Here is a 22,731-nt window from a genome sequence, read left to right as displayed (position 1 = left end):
ACACAGCCGAATCCCTGTGTAGTCATACATCCGAGCTGCAGACAGCCAGGAGCAATAAAGCTCCCAGACACCACTATTCCAGCTATGGGTTAAGAGATCAGATGTGTTGTAACTGAGAAGTCTGATAAATGAGGGAAAGATGGATTGATGCTACCTCTTTGAGATAAGACTCACACATATCTCTTTTCTCGCACATTCTTAAGTGCTTTGAGAGCGCTATGTAATGCAGCGAATCATTTTGGCTTACGTATGTAGAAAACCACAAAGTATGGGATTCTTGTCAAAGTAACAAATCAGATCTGTGCTTTATGCATACAGAGGGAATGTTTTTGGTTTATCTTACAATATTATAAAGATGGAGGGACTCGACTACAAATAGCAGTCCTGGTCTTTCAAAGCAGGCTTATATCAGACAGTCTGCTCTGCCATTAGCCCTGCTTCACACAGGAGGGAGGAGCGGACTAAAAACCATCCCTTGAAATTGGATTTCTATCCTCTGAGATTAAGATCAGACTTCCACATTGACCATATTGGAAAAACATGCTACCTTAAGCCATTCAGGATTCTGAGTTCAACTACAGTCATCAGAGCATGTTCACATTTGACCTGGAAGGCCGGGCCCTCTGATCCCCCCTGATCACTTCCTGAGCGGGTCGGCATCGCTGACTGACAGCACAGAGACCATGGGTGTCACCCCTCTGCTCTCTCGGTGCAACCCCTCACTCAGAATGATTAGCCACCACACCAGCTAACAAAGACTTTCTGTCTTCCACATCCTGACAGCACGCCATCTAACTCATGAGGTGATTTATTTAGCATAGCTTGATTTAAAAAAATAAATAAATAAAATCAAAAAGTTTTTTGTGTCAAAAATGTTTTTACATCATAATGTCCTGACTATACTTTGTGATCAGTTGAATGCCACTTTGGGGAATTAAAGTACCAATTTCCTTACGAAATGGCAAAATCTGTACATTTTTCCAAACTTTTGGCCACCAGTGTATATATAAAAATAATAAATAGTAAACAGCTTACTTCTGGTTGATACAATAAAATTTAAATATACTATAATACAAATATAATATACTGTACAATGGTACTACAATAAACATTGTATTATTAAATTATATTATTGTATTTCTTTATTACAAATGTTGTCTTAGTCATTTTCTACAATCCTTACAAATAGCTTTAGCAATAAATTAAATCCTTTCTGATATGATCATGCTTACTGAAAGCCACGGTCAACTTGAGTTTACATTGTGCAATCAATCTAACACCCCACAATTCAGTTTGAGCAGAAAAGACTGATTGTTTCATGTTCCCTTTACTTGTAATCCCACACAAATGGAGAAACTTCCTCTTCGCTTGAGAGAGAGCCCATAACAGTTGAATCATTAAACTGAGTCACACAGGAATGAGACATGTGTGCTATGAATCCTTGTTTTCCGACTCGCATTAACTGTATAACTCTCATAGTACCTGACAGTACTATCATTTAAATAGAGATGTTTCCCATCCTATTATTTTTACTCACAGGCCTTTGGGGAAAAAAGTCAATTTTACTATGTTGCAATGTCTCTCTGATAGACACCCACATCATGCAAAACATTCTTATCACTGCTGAGATCTAACCCCTAAATGCTATTTACCATGCATTCCTATCTCTTTTTCATTCTCTCTATTTACTTCACTTTACCAATTCCCCCCTCCTCACTCTCCCCATCCCACATTTCACATCCCATAAAAACATGTCCATGTTTTATGCGCCCATGAGATCTGTCAGATCATCAGGTCGGATTCCACTAAATCAAACGCTACACATCTCCTGCGTGCGTCTGCATAAATGAACCCATCTCGGCCCTGAGCAGTCCGAGCAGTTGGACCACTCCTGTGCCTTATTTTGTCTTTCCACTCCCGCCCAGTAGGGATCTGACTCCAGTTGTAAAAACACAGGTTTAGATGCTTGTTTTTAAGAGCCCTCTCATGAGCAAACGAAAGCTGAGACTAGGAGTTTGTAACAAAGACTCTTTAGAGGAAGACCACGAGAGTCAAGATGTTTTTCCCTGAGGTTCATGTTTTCCTTGTACCCTGTTTGCCAAGACTCCTGAAAAACAAAGTGATACTTGGCAATGACTTCCTTTCCTTTATGCTCGTAATCAGATCCGTGTCCTTAAAGTATACCGGTAGATTTAGTGCTCGGGTTGCATTATCCTCCGCGAGGATGCTAATACAACATCCTTTTCAAGGTAATGTAACTTTTTCCACATTTAAACTAAAAACCAAATGTACAAATCTATTTAACATGCAAAGTATTGTGTTTTGGATACAAAAACGCAAAACATCACTACTGTTCAAATGCTAAACAAATAAATTCTGGACAAATTAAAGATGATTAGAGATAACTTCAGTTATTGTTTTTTTGGTTGGTCTCTAAGGAATAATTTTGTGAGTCTCTAAAGAAAAGCATCCAAAAATTAGTTAACAGTTAGATATAGCTCAAACATAGAATGAAAATAAAAAATGAAAATAAGGTTCATTTAAATCTCTAAACTTTGCATAGATATATTGCAATATCTTATAATAATAATAATGATTATTAGTAGTAGTAGTAGTAGGAGGAGGAGGAGTATTTAAAAAATCATAATGCATATTATAATGTAGTTTTTATTGTTGTAGTATAATGATTATTCAGTTGTTGTTGCAAAACGCTTTTTGGTTAACGATCCTTAGAGGGATAGTTCTCCCAAAGATGAAAATACTATCATCACTTACTCATTCTTTCTTTTACATAACACAAAAGACGATGTTAAGCAGATCTACAGCCTCAGTCACCATTCACTTTCATTGTATTACAAAAACAAACAATAAAAGTGAATAGTGACAGAGTCCAACATTCTGCCTGACATCTCCATTTGTGTTCCAAGAAGGGAAGAATGTCATGAAGGTGAGTAACTGATGAGAAAAGTTTCATTTTTGGGTGAACGACCCCTTTAAACATAAAAAAAAAATAATACATATAAGTTATAAACAACAATTTTGTTGATCTCAAGCACAAATAATTAACATCATACTCACAGATATAGTAGTATTCTCTGCCTGGCCTAAATTCAAAACCCAATGAGAATGGCGTGAAGAGCTGAAACTTCTCTGAGAACTTCAGGGGTCCGTTGGGCGAGTTGGGCCGGTTGCACTCCCAGCGTTTGAAACCCTTGGCCGTGTGGTCGCACGAGCTGTAGCCATCATAGTTGACCATGTAGAGGACGTAGTGCTCTGTCCTCTCCTCAGGGACTGTTTCAATGTAGTGGGGACAGTATACGTCCAAATAATCATTAATGCATACGTCAATGTGGTAGTCTCCTCGGTAGAACCTACGATGAGATGGAAAAAGAGAGAGAAAGAAAGAGCCTATAGTGAGTTCACCACCACAAACCACTGGAGGAATGAGAATATATACGATATGAAATATTAGCAATGCCGTTATTCTCATTCTCACGTTTTACGAGCCGTCGAAGCCCCTACTTCACAGTCAAGCCACTTCTGGAGGAAGCCACTTATTTAAGGGCAATTACCACAAATGTGAAATAACTTAAATCATCCAATCTCAGCTCACTAAAGATCATGGAGGAAATTCATAAACTTGTCGTTGACATCGATACTTTAAATGCACCTGAAAGAATGAGTTTTCCATGGGTGAGATATGACAGCTTGAATTATGGCACACCAAGGAATGTTTTGGAGGAAACAAATGTGCATCTCTTGTGCCAAACAGCCAACTATTCCAGACTTACATCTTGTTTATTGTAAATTGAGAGGACCTAAAGAGGATCTAACCAAACATAAATGTCAATGGAATGTGCACAAATTCATTTTGACAAGGAAGCAATTTAAAAACATATACTCCCCTAGGCTCCATATACAGTAAGGTTGGATTTCTGAGTTTAGCGGAGGTGGATACACTCAGGTGTACACTACACTAACACGCACACTCTCCCTGGCTGCTGAAAAGACCAGCATAGTTGGTGTCCCATCCAGGCTTCTAAACTATCTGAACCAGCAAGATTTTCTTGGTCAACCAGCTTCGTCAGAAAGATCATAATGGTCCACCAGCTAGACCAGCACCAAACCCATAAACACATACAGTAAACCAGCTTGGACTACCATGAAAATTCATGCTGGTTTAAGCTTGTCTTTTTAGAAGCAGAGTCACCACTAAAATAAATTCAGCAAAGAATGCCCTGATGTCACTCCACAAGATTGAGTACGTTGACGTAAGTAAACAAGACTGTGGTCTAATGACTCGACTTGTAAACGTTAAGTATTCAGAGGGAATTTGTGGGGTGTAGAGTGATCAGTAAGAGATGGAGAGGAGCTGGAGCCAGCGGACACCCAGCAGTAACCCTGGGGAGAGCCAGATGAGCTTCCAGGGCTAATATGAGGTTAGCATTGCGATCCTGCTGTGGACAGAAGCACAGCTGGGTATGCTGACACAAAGATTTCCACTCATTATGGACAATAAAAGACTATTGAGAGCAGATCGAGTTTAAGACCTATCAGATTATCATTATGGGGATTTCAAATGCACTGCTGGAATACTGAGAATCCCTGTAGGTTTGGAAGGCCTGGCGGTGGTTTGGTGGTGTGTATGTAAGAGTGTTTGTGTGTGTGGATGTGTATCTATGCTGCTCAATGTCTGCACGCACTTTGGTGCTATTTTGGAATTTTACAATGTACTTCCTGAATGATCACACAGTCCAAAGTTTCCATCTCAAAATTTTCCATTTGAGAGTTGTTTGTGTAACATGCAAATATGTCTTCTAAAAAGTGAGGTGTGTCAGTTCTGCACCCCTAGCGCCACAAATGATAATGACAGTTTTCAAACAGGTTTCCAGAATCTTCCATTGGTTAGACAAACAGATAGCCCCGCCCCAAACTCACACCACTGGTTGAGTCATTGTTGCAATGTAAGGCTTGTAGGTGTGCTCGAACAAAATGAGCAATGTTTATAAAGTGCTACAGAGCCACAGTGTTTTCACTTTTCAAGTGAATCAACCTAAGAATGGCTTCCTTATATTTATCTCTGTATATTAATCTGGGATGTAAGAATGTTCCATGACATCTCAAATGGAATGATTTAGTCTAGTGTTGACAAAAATCTATGTGATTTTGAGTTCACTTAAATTTTTCCAGATGGTGTACAGAACGTAGGATCATGGGAAAATTGTTTTTATCATTCAATGTCTTAAACTAAGCTCTAAATTAGCTCCATAGTTGGTCCTAGTCAAAGCAAATCACCTTTCACCTGTCCATCATGGTAAATAACTCTAGTATCCTCTATTAAATGGCTATTTTTCCTGGATCACAAACAAAAAGATTTATGTCAAAAGTTTTAGGACCAAATAACAATCATTTATCCAGCCCGCTACTATATGGACAACAACACCTTAGGCAAATAAAATGCTTCTCTATGTGTGCATCAGAAAAAAATCAATGACTGTGAGGATTGAGTCACAGAGCAGCATTGTGTTACATTATAATATTCTTACTCTGCCTCAAAAATCAAATGTCACCTCAGCCATTCATTACCAATGTCTATCAGATGATCTCCAGTGAGTTATAAAGAGATCTGACAGCCAAACAACTCATCAGTGTTGGTGTTCATTCACTCGTACTTTCATGAGACTGAAGAGCGATGGGCCAGCTGGTCAATAATCCACACAATGCGGTGCCAATTCATCATTAGGATTAAAAAAGAAGCCCATTAGCAGTATCTATCAGGGCTACTTACACAAACATGGCACAAGTCCCACAACAAAAAACGTCCATAACGATAATCCTTCTATTCAGTCTATTCTTTCTCTCCCTTTTCTATGTTTTTTCTCTGTATGTGCAAACAGAGGGTGATAGGTGATGACCGGGGCAGACCTGAGTCTAAAGAAAGGCAGGGCACTGGGAGGCAATAGTCTCCAGGAGTTCATGATTAAAGTTGGTTCATCCCAAGGTCAGATTCCTCAGACTCAACAATGGAATGAAAAATGAAGGAGGCTCTTCACTTAAGAATTTCCAGAGGAAGCCAAATAAATCAAAATAACTCTCTGAAGTTGGCATTGATTTTCAAATGAAGGGAAGAAAATGGGCAAAAATGTTAAACCAAGTATACAGGCTTCAGGACAAAGGAGCATTATTATCAGGGGCATCAGGCACCTATTTAGTTTATTTATAATTTTTTTTTAAGGAGGCACCAGTGGAAGTACTGGGTCACTTGGTGCCCTCAGCTTAGTTTTAAAACATTAAAGTTCCCTAAATATGAGTGAAAAGTGACAGTATATTGGTAATGCTTTAAGTGTGCAATAGGACCTGGGTTCAAATCCCAACCAAACATACAGTACATATATATTTTTGCTCTTTGCATTTTGATGCAACTCCTGATGTGTTCCACATTTATTTTTAAAAATCATGTCAGGTTTGAGTGACATGATGATGATAGAATTTTTATTTTAATGGGATAGTTCACCCCAAAATTAAAATTGTCAACATTTACTGACCCTTGTGTTGTTCTAAGACTGCATTACTTGTATGCTAGCGTCAGTCACATACACTTTCATTGTATGGAAAAAGATGCCTTGAAAGTAAATGGTGGCTGAGACCACTGTCTGCCTAGCATCTCTTTTTCTATTCCACAGAAAAAGAAATTCATACAAGTTTAGGAAAACATGACAGTGAGTAAATGATGCTAGACTTTTTATTTTTAGGTGAACTATCCCTGAAACGTAGTGATCTGTGAAAGGTGCAACTCGATTTGACAGACTAAATTTAGACATACAATACAAAAATCATGAATATATTTTTTTTCTGGAAGTTGCATTCAAAACCCAAGAGCATGGTCCTTTGTATCCTTAGGTTGATGTGGCCACTCTGAGCGAAATCATCAGCACACCTGCTTACAACATCCTGTAGGGGGTGCTCTTGAGGCAATGACTGACATGGCTCCCAAGGGTGTAGGTCAGCTAAGCCTCAAGCCCTCCAGGCCTTTCAGTGGCACAGATGGAGAATCTCCTCCTCAAGTTACAACTCTCAGGGCAGCAGCGGAGCAGCCCTTACACAGTTGTCCCATCATTCAGTGTGGAGGCAACGGTACATCACCCAGCGCCTCAGATATCACTCATTCACCCCTTCCAAAAGAATGTCTGCCCAGAAGCATTAACATCACACACAAACAATGGCCTGCCAGGACTTCAAGCTGTGCTGGCTTGGCAAATGCCTCAAAAGACAGATGAAGGTGAAGAAGGGGGAAAAAAAGCATATAAGTGCCGCCTCTCTTTGTGAGTTTCCCATGGAAAATTCTCCATGTGAGATTTTCTAGAAGAGACAAGATATATTGCTTCTAACATTAAAAACATATTGGTATTTGTGGGAGGCATGTCTATTTTTCAGAAACATTGGCAAAGCACTTTCAACATTGAATTAAAGAAGAAAGACTTCTTCGGTTTAGGAAGATACATTGGCCCCAAGAAGTATTTTGACACTTTATCCATACTTAAAAACGTCTGAATGTTTCTGCATTATCTAACAAAATATCGAACAAATAGGCATTTCTTTTAAAAGAAATATAGCACTTTTCACGTTTCACAACAGTATAGTTAATTTAATTAACTACAGCTGTGGTTACTCTGCTAGGACACCTGTGTGAACCTGACAGGAACTGACCTACAAAAAAATTACCTTCAGACCAGTTGGTTGAAATTAGTTGAAAAAGATCTGAGAAAACCTCTAGCATGGCTTTATTTGCAGATGTCACATTGTTTTGGATTTTATCTAATGCCATAAAATCTATAGATTGTACAAGTGAGACTTAAGTGTCAAATAGTGTACAACTACTTTTAGGGGCCAAAAGGCATAAAGAGAGAGAAAGAGAGAGAGAGAGAGAGAGAGAGAGAGAGAGAGAGAGAGAGAGAGGGAACATGAGTGAGTGAGAACGGGTCTATCAGTCTGGGTGAGATTTCTGCTTGTCTAACATGTATGATATGTGGAAGGTATTCACAGTGCCACAGGTTAATCTTCCTGCTTTCGTGTCGCTGTGATTAGTGGAGTGCAGTGTGGTATATGTCACTCATCAAACAACAGGGCTATCCTATGGTTAAACCCCATGGGCTGACACACACACGCACGCACACACACATGTTGGGTTTCCATGTTTTATGGGGACTTTCAATAGACATAATGGTTCTTATACTGTACAAAATATATATTCTATCCCCTAACCCTAACCCTACCCCTAAATCTAACCCTCACAGAAAACGTTCTGCATTTTTTGAATTAACATAATTCAGTATGATTTATAAGCTGTTTTCCTCATGGGGACCAACAAAATGTCCCCACAACGTCAAAAATGTAGGATTTTACTATCCTTATGGGGACTTTTGGTCCCCACAAAGTGATAAATACATGCTCACACACACACACACACACACACACACACACACACACACACACACACACACACACACACACACAGGCTGATCAGACAGCTGACCTTTGTATGTGCTTCCACTGTGCTGCCCTGTGTGTTCTTTTTTTTGGAAAACATACATTCATTCACACTCCATATATTTTCCTCTCTGCTTGCCTGCTTTTATAATAACACGCTTCTTTAGATTGAAAAACTCATTACATTGAGTGGATTATTGAGGCAACTGAATATTGTTGAGTAGATGCTATCTCAAATAACTGGATTGACAAGAGCACTTAGCACCAAATACACTCTAGTGGCCCTGATGCAACCACTAGAGGTCAGAACTGAAGGTCAGAGTTCAAGGATTGCCCATAATGAAGGCCTCGATATTCAGAAGAGACTGAATATAATGACAGCGTTGACCCCAAGGTTGTCCATCTTATGGGGGAGTGGAAGTGTATTAAACACAACCATCAGATAAATCTACCAGCTCAGCGAAGAAGAACAAATTATTTGTTGAGCAAAACAAACAAGCAACAGCTCAACAGCACAATCGGGAATGAGCAGGGTAAGAGTCGGTGTCTACCAACATCTAAGCAAACATGAACCTGCCTCTCACAGCAGGCTAGAGAGCTGACCTCTCCCAGAGGGGCCATTCCGCAGCTCGGTCAGCCCGTGTAGGTTTACAGAGCCTTGGGCAAAGCCGCTCTGCACTCAATCAAGACAATGTTGAATCAATTAAAGCAGAAGATCGACAGTTAGCAAGCCACAAAATCTGGCTTCAATCAACAACCCATGCTAATTGTCCGCAATGCTCACCCGCTGATTTACAGGTGACTTAAAATAGTCTAGAGCACAACAAGTTTTGTTTATGACCTATTAAAGTGCTGTGTGGGAATATTACCATAGTGTTTTCGAAAAGTAACACTTTACATTATCATCTGGGTGGCATAGCACTGTGTGACAATATCAGATGAGAGTAAAGAATGGGGGAAGAAGGCATTAGGGATTTTTTTAAATTGACAAGTCTTAAAGAAGCCCTGTATAATGGTTTTGGGTTCACCAAACCTTAATTAGGCACGTTTTTATGGAGCACATATATTTAATGCATTCTTGCATTAAAAACCAGCTTGACAGTGTGCAACAGAAAGGAACAGAATGCAGGAGTTACAAGAATTATTTGTAAAGGAACATGCTATCTCAAAAACCCAACACTCATGGCTGAGACGCTTAACAAAACAGCACAAGTCGAGCCGCAATGGCTGAAGACAGCTGTCTGAATTTTTTGGCTAAAGTGGCGGTGGTTTATAGGGGATGAATATGAAAGACACAACTTCTCAGAGAAGGTTTTATCATGCATCTTATTTCAAAATTACACAATAAATTAATACATCTGAAATCAACAAGTTGTTTTTGGAAGACCAGTCAACAAGAAGACCATCGCAACTTGTCCCTAAGAAGGCATGCTGGCTGTCTGGCTTGGAGGAGTGCTGAAAAAGAGAGAGGGTGGTCCAGAGGCTGGCATGGCAGCATGTTTTTACCTTCAACAAACGCAGCAGCTCCAAAAAAAACAGCATAAGTAATGTAATGTAACATCTAAACATAGAGCCCCCTCAGAATGCCAAGCATTCCATGCTTAGTCTACCCACACCTGGTGCTCTCAATCTACCCCATCCAGCCCAGTTCATCAAGACCCCCAGCAGTCCTATCAGAGTCTCCTCCATCAGCCAGCCAGCCAACACACCATGCAGGGCCGAGAGCCAGCACACAGCCACACACACACACATACTGAAAACTCTGTTGAGTATAGCTAGAAATCAAGTGGTCATAATTTAAGAGAATGTTTTAAAATTCTTGCATTTGACGTCAAGAGAAAGTAAATTTGGGGTAATGTAAACATATGAAATGGAGGTATCTATTGCAGTTTGACCAATAAATATTTAAACGTAAAAATATTATGTGTAGTTTCTGAATTAATATGATGTCATATAAGCTGCATGCATAATAATTATACATTTTTGCAAACATCGCAAAATGGTGTTTAAAATTATTTGTATTTTTTTTACAGAGCATAAAACATATCAGGACATGACTTACCAATTCTGTTTCATGACAATTGCCAAATATATATTTTATTGATGAGCATACCTGAACTGCATGCATGTTCAATATCTTGCACTAGACAAATCCTTCATGGTGTTGACCTGATATATTCTCGTGGCTTTGGAGGAGCAACACCTCCAGACTTCATCTGAATTTGCCTTACACTGGCTTGGATGGATTAGCTCACTGATGCACCACATATTGCGCTTTATGGACAGCATAGCCAAATAGCATTCTGGAAAAAAGACAGAGTTCCAAGCCTGTCTGGAAAGCTAATTTTCTCTCCACTGAGGCAGTTTAAGTCTGGGCATGGCCAGCCCCTAGCCATATAATCATCAGGATTTAAAATCTCCATCTGATGACAGGTGATTAAAGTAGTAAAGAACACCTTCCCATAAATCAGATCCCAGTATTCCGGCCTCCGTTCCAGATGCTTGTAACACAGTAAGCCAAACAGTGCAGTGTCAATACAGGAAAGGAAGGGCTGGAACATTGTTACAGATGTACCTTATCTCTGATCAGGCTAATAAACAGTGAGTTGAGTATGGTAAATAATGCAGGACATTCCATGTCTAACTGAACTTGTGTTTTTCCTCTTATTCTGGAGCCTTCCTCTGCTATCTACATTCAAGAACCGAAGGCTCCAAGTTCAACAAGCTCTTGTGAGAAAAATATTTATTATGGGCTGTGGTTGTGTAATTGACATCATAGCATAACATCCTGGAATATGAAGTGGAATATGATGGAATATGGAACGCTGCGGTATTCTTTGAAGTTATGAATTAAAGGCTGCCACGTGAAGGTAATGGATCGGTAATGGAAGATATTTTTGTTGAAAAAAGACAAGGACTATTTGGCAAAGGTGATATTGTCATGTTGTTTTTTTTTTGTACATTCATCTGCAGAGTTTGATTGGCCTTCTAAATGTAAAATTGTATTTTAGTCAGTGTGGATGATTGGCAAATTTAATTGTCCATCGATAAGCTGTATAAATTGTACAAGAATTAAGGCCACATCTACAGTAATCTGTTTTTGTTTGAAAACTCCATTTTTATTTACCTAACGTCATTGTTTACCAAACTATGCTGTAAAATGTGCTGAATATTCAAAACGGTGGAAGAAAATGTTGCTTGAGTATGGATAAGAAGCTTAAACATATCGAAATTAATGCTTTTTCGACAAAAAAAACCTACTGGTGTGGACTCGGACTAAGATTATAACCTATAAAATGGACTGTAAAATTATACTGCACAGCCTCATTTTCATTCTCGTCCAACTAAATATGCAGTTTACCTTGACCTTTGTCAATATGCTCTATAAAATATTTGTGTTTTCAGTGGCCTGTTTGGACATGAAAAGTGATTAGCACCGCACTCAGAATTGCACTACCACCAGATTTAATCCATAGCCTCATGTACGTATCAACGGTATGTGATAATTACCTATCTATTGTTAGACTGCTAAGGCCTCCACTGTTGTCACTTTAGCAGATTGATAGAGTGGCCTTGCCCCCGAGACAGCATATGGGGAACACATATGAGAACTGGGAAGGGAGGTGGCAAGGCTAACAGTCAGTGTGGTGTATTAATACACAACCTCTGTGAATGACAGGTATGTTCATCCCCTATTCTACAACATGGAAATGGAGAGGTGAGTGTATTACGTCTCATTCCTGTTAGCTAGTCCACCTTTTGCCCACTTAAAAGAGATCTTCTGCCACAATGAATACTACCAGACATATACTCAATGCAAGGACTGTACATGAACGCAGATGCTACTAGCTTTGTTGAATTCCAAAACGTGTGAGAGCACAGTTCATAATGCAGTCTCAATATGCCATGTGGCCATTAATGTAAACTGCTGCCATGGCCAATTTTCTCTTTCAGGTCAACTAGATAGAGCAACTGTTTGAAGAGAATCTTGCTGAGCAAGTTTGATCTTATAAACATGTTTATAGTTAGCTACCTGCATAATAACACATCCTGTTTAATGGTACAGACATCTGAAGGTAACACTATCTCCCCCCTTGAGAACTGAGGTTTGTTAATGCAACACTAACGTAAGATGCATGTTAAATACATACAATAGGACCAATAATTCATGTCTTAGCATACTTGAATAAAGTATCTAAACTTGGATGATTTTTAGCTTGCATGATAACATGTGGTAGGCGAGTCTTTTTTAAAACATTTAGCGAAGTTAGGGCATCAGTTTTGTGTTTTGTTTAATGTCAACACAAGCCATTTAGAGGTGTACGAAGAAACCACAGCAACCAGAGGGCCAAAGGAAGCATGAAAACGGTGTGAACAGGCATCAGTCAACAACCATTACAGAGTGTTTTTGTGCGCACTTAAAACACATACAGCGGTTCTAAACCCATTGCTCAGAGAGCTTCTATCAACACAGTTACTTAACACACAGATCCTTGTTTATTTGCAGAAAGACTCAAGAATCATTTGTTGGCATGATCATACATTGATTTTATGATTTTCAGAGAAAGCAACATTTGCTCGACCAGTGGCTTGAATTCTTTAATCTGTTTCGCCGTTCAATTGCAGACAGGGGTAGTGATACATTGGGAGCAGGTGAGCACCAGCCTCTCACTGGCATTGATCGAGGCCGGGGAGAGTGAGGCTCCACGGCTTGAATGACAGTTAAACAGGGGGTGAAAGTGCAAGTCAGAAGCATTTGAGCACCAGGCTCTCACTGAAGGTGAGAGAAGCCAAGAAGAACAGTGACCCTCGGCTTGAAACAGTGACTAAAGGCACTGGGTGAACCTGTTTGAAAACAGTAATTTTTTTACCAATTATATTTGGTGTTGTTTGAGGCATAGAGATTACACAGTTAGATTTAAGCTTGTGTGCTAAGGCCTATTGAGAAATATTTGATGAATATGCCATCGTCCTCAAGGATCTGAGATGGAAACATCCTTATTTGTTCTGCAGGCTTTAGGTTTCTGCTAAATCAAGGGTGACTTTTTCTTTCAGCAGGTATAGAGAACAGCGTGGTGGGCAATTTCAGTGTTTGCTGGAGACTCTGAGTTAACTAGACAAAGGCTCTCCCAGTTTATTTATCCTTTAGAGGAATTACTTTCAGCCCCACAAGCAGAAACGATCACTCATAGTCAACTCATTGAAGGGAGGGTGAAGTTTACAGATGGGTGGTAAATGGGATTACCTGTGTATGTGTGTGTGTTTGACTTGGAACATGGTAGGCACAAAGGCAGGTATGGGTTGCATTCTGAGTGAGTGCGAATGGGCACCGGATATTATTTGAGAAACAAGTCTTGGCAAGCCGCCTTGTGCAGTATTGATGGACTTAGTGAAAGATCTTAAACAGTGCTGTCACAGGCAGGCCACTGATTGCTTTTTCCTGCAGCAGGTAAAACAGAGCTAATCCTATTTTCTTTCCAAACTAATCGAAAGCAGGTCAGCATAAACAAGAAATTTTACACTACCACACCTTTGGCTGGATTTATATATATAAAAAGAGAACGGCAGGAAAGGTCACAGAGGGAAATGAAGCATGGGAAAATAAATCCATAGATCTGTGGTTCTCAACTAGTTTTGCTTCAGGACCCACAATTTTACATTGGACACCATGTTGTGAGACGAACACAGAACCAACATTTTTTATCATACAAAAGTAAACAAAAATGTCCTCGAAATGTATTATTTGTAACACTTTACAATATGGTTTTATTTGTTAACATTTGTTAACTATGTTAATTTACATGATCTCACAATAAACTATATTTTCACAGCACATATTAAAGCTGAAATGTGTCTTTTTCAATGTTCAAATACTTACTCCCATCCCTGCTTAATATGCGGAGAAAACAGCAAACTGTAAGCACCACGTCTCTTTGGTGCTAAAAATTGGTCTGTTTGTTTGAGCAACCCTTCCAACCGGATACAACATCTTCGACTCAACCAAACTCAACTGAACTGGTAATCAGAAGGTTGTTGGTTCGATCCCCACAGCCACCACCATTGTGTCCTTGAGCAAGGCACTTAACTCCAGGTTGCTCTGAGGGGAATGTCCCTGTAATAAGGGCACTGTAAGTCGCTTTGTATAAAAGCGTCTGCATAAATGTAAATATTGGAAGCATTTTCTCCTCCCTTTTAAAAGTTGATAATCCTGCTTATTTTGTTATATTATGCTTGATTATGTGATTAGTTGCATTTACTATTTGCGTTTAACACAGTGGCAATTTTTAACCTTTAAAAATTGCGACCCAGTAAATGAGAACCACTGCCTTAGACAATACAATAATGGCTATGGAAAACATCCAAAAGTCTGTAGGAAGAACATGAGCTTTAGAAAATAAAGAACAATATGTGAATATTCATTGAGCTTTTACGGCCACACATGGGCTCAGTAGAGAGCGCACAAAGACACACAAATTCACACACTCGCACGGTTTCTCTTGCATCAAACACAAAGTCCCAGCATTCCACTGCGCCTGCTGGCTCTTGTCCCTCTACACTTGTCACACTGAAATTCAGCCACTCGAATGTTTTAGAGGTTTCTGAAGAGACTCTTGCAGGGCCTGTTAGCATGGGGGAAGTGTCGGGTGACAAAGCTGGGCTTAAGGACTCACAGGAGGCCCCCTGGCCCTCTCCACTTCATTCTGTCCTCCACACAATGGCTAATTGGAGAGATCTATGGGGTTCGAAGATCCAGGGTTTAATCAGTATTTAGCACCATCTGGCTGCACTAACCTTCTCCTCCTCCTCTGCATCCCTGTTTTCAAGACTTCCTGGACTTTCAGGCCTTGCTTCAAAATGGGGCTTGGCAACAAGATGAAGACAACGGTCAGCTGTAAAACCTGAATGTTTTATTTTGTTCTTGAGGTGTATTTGGAGAAAAGTAACAGCCTTAAATATAAAGTTTTAAATGCCAAACAGATGTGAGGCACGTTTCCAGTAAGGGGCACCAAAAGAAGGGGTTCTTTTAAAATTTTACTCTTATTTTATTTAAAAAAAAATTCCTTTCATGGTACAGTAAATTCCCATAATGAGATCATATTACATACAGTGGCCTCAAAAAGTATTTTTTTTACTTTAAGACATCCTTAAAAAGGTCTGAATTCCATTGCATTAGACACAATATCCAACAAAATGGCATCTGCAAATTAATGATGCATGACTTTCTGAGTCACCATTCACATTCATGGCATCTTTTTCCCACACATTACAAGTGGAAGCTGTCATTCTGCCTCACATCTCTTTTTGTATACCATGGAAATTCAAATGGGTTTGGAACAACATGAGGGTGAGTAAATGATGACAGAATTGTCATTTATGGGGGAACTATCCCTTTAAGTGTCCAAAAACATTTTAGGGCCCTTTTGTGCCAGTGACCAATCTTATACAGAGTCTTTCTGGTTTAATTCCAAGTCCGTTTCTGGATTCTTTTCTCTGAAACTCCCTCTATCCTTTCACATTCTATTCATGTTTCTCTGAAGATACTGTCACTTAGGAGGAGGCTGCAGTCCCCAATGAGCTTTGTTGTGCTCCGAGGTAGCATATCTGTGGGTTGCCAGGTCCTTCTTTTATCAGTCCCTCCTACTGATGGATATAACACCCTTTAAACTGGGTGACAAACACACCCCTTACTGAGGACAAACGCTGTACATGTAGTTAGTTCTTAACAAATCTTATATCTGTGGTTTCTCTGGGTTGCCAGGTCCTTCTTTTGTCAGTACCTTCTGCTGACTGATTTAACACCACTTCAACCAAGCATGTCAATTGGCAGACAAACACACCTCTTACTGAGAACAAATACTCTATGGTTAGTTATTTTCTCAGCAAATATGAACGTAAACAGAGACGGAATGAAAAGAGATTTCGTGAATTCCAGAGGCAATGGAAGTCCTGTAAAGGGCTTGAAAATGCCAACATGCTTTCAAAAGTCTAAGTGACAGCAGTCTGAAAGAAAAAAACTATAGTACACATTGACAGTGTTCTTTTCCAGTATACCATTGAATGCATTCTCTGCTTTTTTTTGCTGAATCTATACATGTCACTCAACAGGTAGTGCTTAATAGCTTATTTTCTTTTAAGGGCTAATGGCTGAAGGATTGTTTATGCTGTAAATTGAGCGTAAATGTTCAAGAGATGCCAATCATTATTTGTTACACTTTATATTTGTTCACCCAAATCATCATCATTTACTCAGCCTCATGTTACACTAATTACTACAACAGAGATATTAGGCAGAATGTTAGTTTCAGTCACCATTCACTTTTACTGTATGGCAAAAACATGCATTTGAAGTGAATGGTTACTGAGACTAAACTTTTGCCTACTATCTCCTTCTGTGTTCCAGAAATTCATAATGGTTTGGAACAACATAAGGCTGAAAAATCATAATCACAAAATAGTAATTTCGGCCCAAACCCCATTAAAATAGGAGAGCATTCATTGACCCTTAAGCTCAATTCCATGTTATTAAAGGAATTCCCCAATGCATCAGGCTGTTATTAGACATAGTTTATAGTAAACACAATCTTCTCCATTTCACAGCACTATCATCCTCCTCATCTAAGAGGATTTGAAATATGAGACCAGGAAGTGAGCTCAAGCACCTCTAGGCTGCCAATGTTTTTCACTGCCTTACAAATGAGTGTCAGGCAGATTTCCAAACACAAACACATTTCCCAGCCCGACTCTGCCTCCATTCATGCCTAATAAGCGGTTTACCACGCACACACATACACCAATGAGTTAACAGGAATCAATCTGACATTGGCATGAAAAGGCCTTAACCAGGTTGAGTGTCAGACCAGGCACGAGGGATGAGCTCCACTAGTGTGAGATTAAAGTTTATAAATATTAGAGAGGAGGAAAGAGATGAGGCATGGCATTTTATCATTGGCCTCCGCTGTGGTCTCATGAGACCGCATACACTAGACAGAGTAGAGGAAGCCTCTTTTGCTTGCGGGCGTGGCAGAACAATGGAGTACTGTACCAGGAGTGAATATTTCCTAAACCAACTGATCTGATGCCACACTGCTGCAGGCAAAACGACAGCGGGGAAGATAACTGTGCCGATGATGCTGTTGTATAAAGTTTGGGTTCATGTCTTGATAGACTCATTCGAATGTTTTGAAATGAGCGCAAGCACAAATGAGATTGGAGAGCTAAGGCGGAGTAAAAGATTTTCCGTCTAAAAGCTAATTTATACTTACTGGGCAAACAGGCTTCGCTAAGTCGCCTACAAATGATGACGAAATGCAGTGACGTTTATGTTCTGCCAATGTGTTCGTTTGGTGATATTTCTCCAGTTCGCGCACATCTCTGAAATTATTGACCTAGGAGAACTCGGCTGGTCAAAAAGCATTGCTAATTATGTAAGACTAATTAATCATAGGTGTGGTTTGTATGTGCCAATTATTATTTTCAATCGTGCATGGCAGCTGGGCAGTTGTTACCTAGGTTACTGTCATTAAAATGAATAACTCTGAAGCCTGTCTCTCAGAGATTGTGCAGAAATATACTTTTTTATATGGTTTGCAACACAAACGCTACAAAAACATCGTGGCCATGACAAATGGGTAGAAAGAGACTGGAGTTTTTAAAGTGGAAGGGGCTGTGACAAGTTTATAAAGCAAAGAAGCAACACAGCGCTAAAAGTGGCGGTCCACGGAGAGAAAACCTTGCATTATTGGCTTTACTTGTGGATGGAACAGTACATTAAACATTGTGATATCACTCTATTTACTAATTCATTTTAAAACAAAGTCACGCACAGTATAAACGCCGGCTTTGTTCGCCTAGGGGGCTTCAGTTTGTATAGGAGAAAAATAGTTTAGCTTCTTCCAAAACTACCGTATGACTTCAGAAGACTTGGGAAATAGCGCATAAGTGATTAGGACTACTTTTATGGGTTTTTTGGTCATATTTGGAGCTCAACGGCCCCTTCATGTGTATTCTATGGACACGGAAGAACAGGTTTGGAACAACATGAGTGTGAGTAATTGATGACATGATTTGTATTTGTGGACTATTTGTGAACTATTCCTTTAAAGTTGAAGTGTGTAATTACACACTTCACCTTTAAACTCTGTGGGACCTAATGCGGTTCAAACACCCACTCCTACTTCAGAAGACTTCAGGTTGTCCAGGTGGATACAAACAGATACTGTCCATGACACATGAAGAAGAGATATCCTTATCTGAGCTTTAGCTAGGCTTCAGCTAGCACATCCTTGTTAGTAGACCTGTAAATGTGCCGCAGCCTCCACAACGTTTGACCCCCCGTTTATCTTTGGAATGTGGGAATTTAATCTGTGGAACACTCCGGGCCTAGGAGAGGACCCTCTGCGTTGACAGTTAGTCTCTTCAGACGGACACCTTGGGCTGGTGGGAATGCAGGAGGCACCGATGAGCCTTGATTAAGGCTTGGCTCAGAGTCTCGTCTCTCTACACCTCCAATCCTGACTTAAGCGAAGAACTCTTTCTGCCTCCCCACTGGCCTGAGGGAGGGCAGCTGCCTCAACAGTTGTTCTAATGCTGCCATAACCCTGGCTCTTAGTTCAAACTACATAAAATATTACTTTTAAAAGTTAATAAATACATAGAAATCTGGAAGAAAAAAAAATAGACCTGTACGGAGTGAGTAAAAAGACATACTATGAGAGTAAGGCCTGTTTCATGCTGCAAGTGGAGAAAGGGAAGAACATTACTTCTAAGCACTGCAGCAATTTCTGGGTTACCAAATTGAGTATTTTCTTTGATAATGGCCGTATATAAAACTGGGAGTGAACAACTGAGAATAGTGAACATTTGGAGGGTGTTTACATTTACATTGAAATGGCAATTAATCTACACAGAATGGAATCCAAACCACAAACTGTAGGCTATAAACTGCTTAAATCGTCTGGATTTAGTTAGACTTAATAAAATAATCACTATTTGTGCATCTGTATGTCCGAAAGATCGATTTTTTCAAACCATGGTTGAGTCTTTTGCTCTGTTATTTTATATTGCTGCTTAAAAGATTATAATGCAAAAGATTGTGTTAATAAATAGGTTTAAAATGCATTATACCATATTTTCTGCTAAGCTGAGCTTGCAGATGTGCTTCTGCTTCTGTGGGCAGTGTGAATGCGAAAACCTATTAATATGGGCACAGAAATAAATACGCACTATTTACCCATACAGTGTGAAACAGGCCTAAGACAGCAGAGCAAACAGTAGAAGGTAAAAATTCAAAAGCCGCTATATAAAAAAAGGGTCCAATTTCTACAAGACACAATCCCAAATAAATCAATGATGTGTTTTCAAATGGAGAGGACTACATTCTCATTAGGAACTCTGCTAAGCTATAAAAATATATTGAATAAATCATTCCACATACACGAAACAAACAAGCACAAACATCTTTTAAAGGGTACCATTAAAATGAGTGGCTTTCAAAAGGACAAGCCAGACCTTTGGTTTCTGACAGATGGAGCGTCAATATTGAATGACGGGACTGACTTTAACGTCAACATATGCAGGGGCTTCTTTGTTAAACCTCTATAAACCCAGAACAAAACACTGTTCATTGACTACTGACACAAGGCCACACACCCTCTTTCATGGATTTCTGTTTTGGATTTATCTGCTGAAAGAAATGTCCAGAGGCCAGAGGAGAGGAAGGACTGACAGACAGTTTGCACACTGTACATGATAAACATGGGCTGTGTTGTGGAAAGCAGGGAAATTCTATGCTAAGTGCAAATAATAAAATGCAACAAACCTTTAGGGGCCATCCAGACCAAATATGTCCTTGCACTTAGAAGGCTAGATGAACGTAGGTGTCTCGAAGCATGTTTTTCAAATTCATTTCACAGCATCTAAAAACATTATGTTACTGCACGAGAAAATAAAAAACAGAAGCTGCATAATCGTCAAAGTCTTGTGCATATTTAGATAGAAAGCAACTACTAACTGGATGGGTGCAAAAACATGTTTGATGTGAACAGCCCCTTAGGATAGCAAAATAAGGCTTTATTAGCACAGCAAAACAAAATCTACTTTTAAAAGGAAGAGAAAAAAAAACGCTTTACATATGTGGCAGGATGGAGGGCGGGGCCGGGTTGTGATTATACACACCCAGTCCTTTATCAGGCTAATTAAGCCTCAGAGAGGGATAAAGGCCGATGGCAGACGGTGGTGCGACGAGAGAGAAATCGTTTACGGACATGTCCGTCATGTTTGTGTTGTTGTCTTTTGTTTAAGTTAACCATTAAAATATTATTTATGTCGTCAAGCAAGTTCTCGCCTCCTCCTTTATCCCTCTCGGAGGCTTAATTAGCCTGATAAGGTGTGTATAATCACAACCCGGCCCCGCCCTCCGCCCTGCCACAACATATCTTTTGTTTTTGATGTCAAATTGTTGTCAATATCTGTCACATTTTGTAATATGGCTAATAATAATTCAGTATTTCAGTATTAATTATTAGTGTTTGTTCCATGTGTTAGGCTGGTAAATTACAATTCTGCTGTTGTCTACGCAAAACTCAAAAGTCAAGTCAAGTTTTATTTGGTTACTAATTTTGCAAATTGTTGGCCCTTTGCTTTTTGTTGAAGCATTAATGCATTTCGAGTTTAAATTTAAGAATTGTTTTTTGTATATATATATATATATATATATATATATATATATATATATATATGTATGTATGTATAGTTTTAGGTCGCCACTTTATATATAAAGTCAAATCTGGCCCCTGAAATAAAACCACCAGTTGACAACCACTGTGTTATGCAATGCCTCTTTACCCATGATTCGTATTCACACTTGTTCTGCCCAAAAATCATGTCCAGAGGGTAATTCAGTGGACATATTTGATGAATGAGTCCTGAAATACTTTTTTCTCCCACACACACACACACCCACGTTTACCCTCCTACTGTTTCTCGCTCTCTCTGTCTCTCTTCCTCACTCACCAGTATCTTGCTAATGACCGTGCCGCTTGCCGGCACACGGTGGCTACCCATCAATAACTCCCACATCACGCAGGTTCAGAGAGAGGAGCCAGATGAGCCTCTGCAGAAACACATCTGCTTTCCACATCTCTGTGGTTGCTCGGTGTTCCCAACACGCGGCATTCTTTTAGAGTGAGCGTGGCATTGCTAATGCATGTTGTTGGGCTTGGGCTTGTTAGCGTGCGGCAATGGGCTGCTTATTTATTACAGGGCTTCCACATGTTTTTACTGAATGGAGCTAACATGGTGCAGATGTTGTCTAGCGGCAAACATGATTTAGTGCTGCTTTCCTAAATCAGGGAAACTTCAACCTGTGAGGGGCACAGACAAGATTAACTAATCCATTATGAGTGACAGAGCTTAAAAGGATAGTTCACCCAAAAATGACAATTCTTTCACATTTTCTTCACCCTCATTTTTTGTTCAAAACCAGTATGACTTTCTTTCCTCCGTGGAATGCAAAAGGAGACGTTAGACAGAAATGTTTGCCTCAGTCACAAATTACTTTCATTGCATGGAATAAAAGATGCAAACAAAAGTGACTCTCAGTCCCTAACATTCTGCCTTTTGTTTTCGATGGATTGGTTTGAAACAACATGATTGTTTTATTGTAATAAAAATTACAGAATGTTCATTTTTGGGTGAAATGTCCCTTTAAACCCTTAAACTCGCTATATCGCTTTATGTTTAATTTTTTCACTTAAAAAGGGAGTCGATGTATATACATAGGTCAGGCATATGAGATATCGTTTGAAAGCTTAGAATCGGAACTTTTCAGAGAATACCATCACTTTTGGATTTATGTTACACAAATAACAAAATAAGGTCTGAAAACATTTGCATCACAAATTTGCGCCCCCTTGAGGTAGGGTAGGGTAGAAATATTAATTTGAATATAAAAGTCTTTCACATGGCACTTAAATGGACAAGTTACGTATATGAAATGAAACCTCTCATTCTCAGTAATGTGACTGTACAGTATATTTTGTTGCTCTAATAGCAAAGTTTGAAATATTTTTAAAATAATCAGAAAATCATCAAATACATACGTCTATTTTCTGCACCGATTATTGCTGCTGTGCGCCCCAGATAGCTAAAAACGTTATTTCTTCTTTTACCGTAGTCTACATACAACATAACCAAAAGTATTAATAATAATATTTTATATATATATATATATATATATATATATAT

At 39.3% G+C, this 22,731-nt stretch overlaps 1 protein-coding gene across 1 annotated transcript in view; it reads right to left on the bottom strand.

The window, feature by feature from the left end:
* The window catches only part of LOC127625191 (ephrin-A5b-like), a 61,621-nt gene that overhangs the window by 6,852 nt on the left and 32,038 nt on the right, over positions 1–22,731 (bottom strand). Inside the window, exon 2 of the mRNA XM_052100310.1 lies at positions 3,079–3,371. Coding sequence (XP_051956270.1) covers positions 3,079–3,371 — 293 coding nt within the window. The remainder of the gene's footprint in view (positions 1–3,078; positions 3,372–22,731) is intronic.

Source organism: Xyrauchen texanus, chromosome 31 (assembly GCF_025860055.1).
Source record: "Xyrauchen texanus isolate HMW12.3.18 chromosome 31, RBS_HiC_50CHRs, whole genome shotgun sequence".
NCBI lineage: Eukaryota > Metazoa > Chordata > Actinopteri > Cypriniformes > Catostomidae > Xyrauchen > Xyrauchen texanus.
Note: the sequence above shows the minus strand (reverse complement) of the source record. Positions and strands in the feature narration are given on the sequence as shown.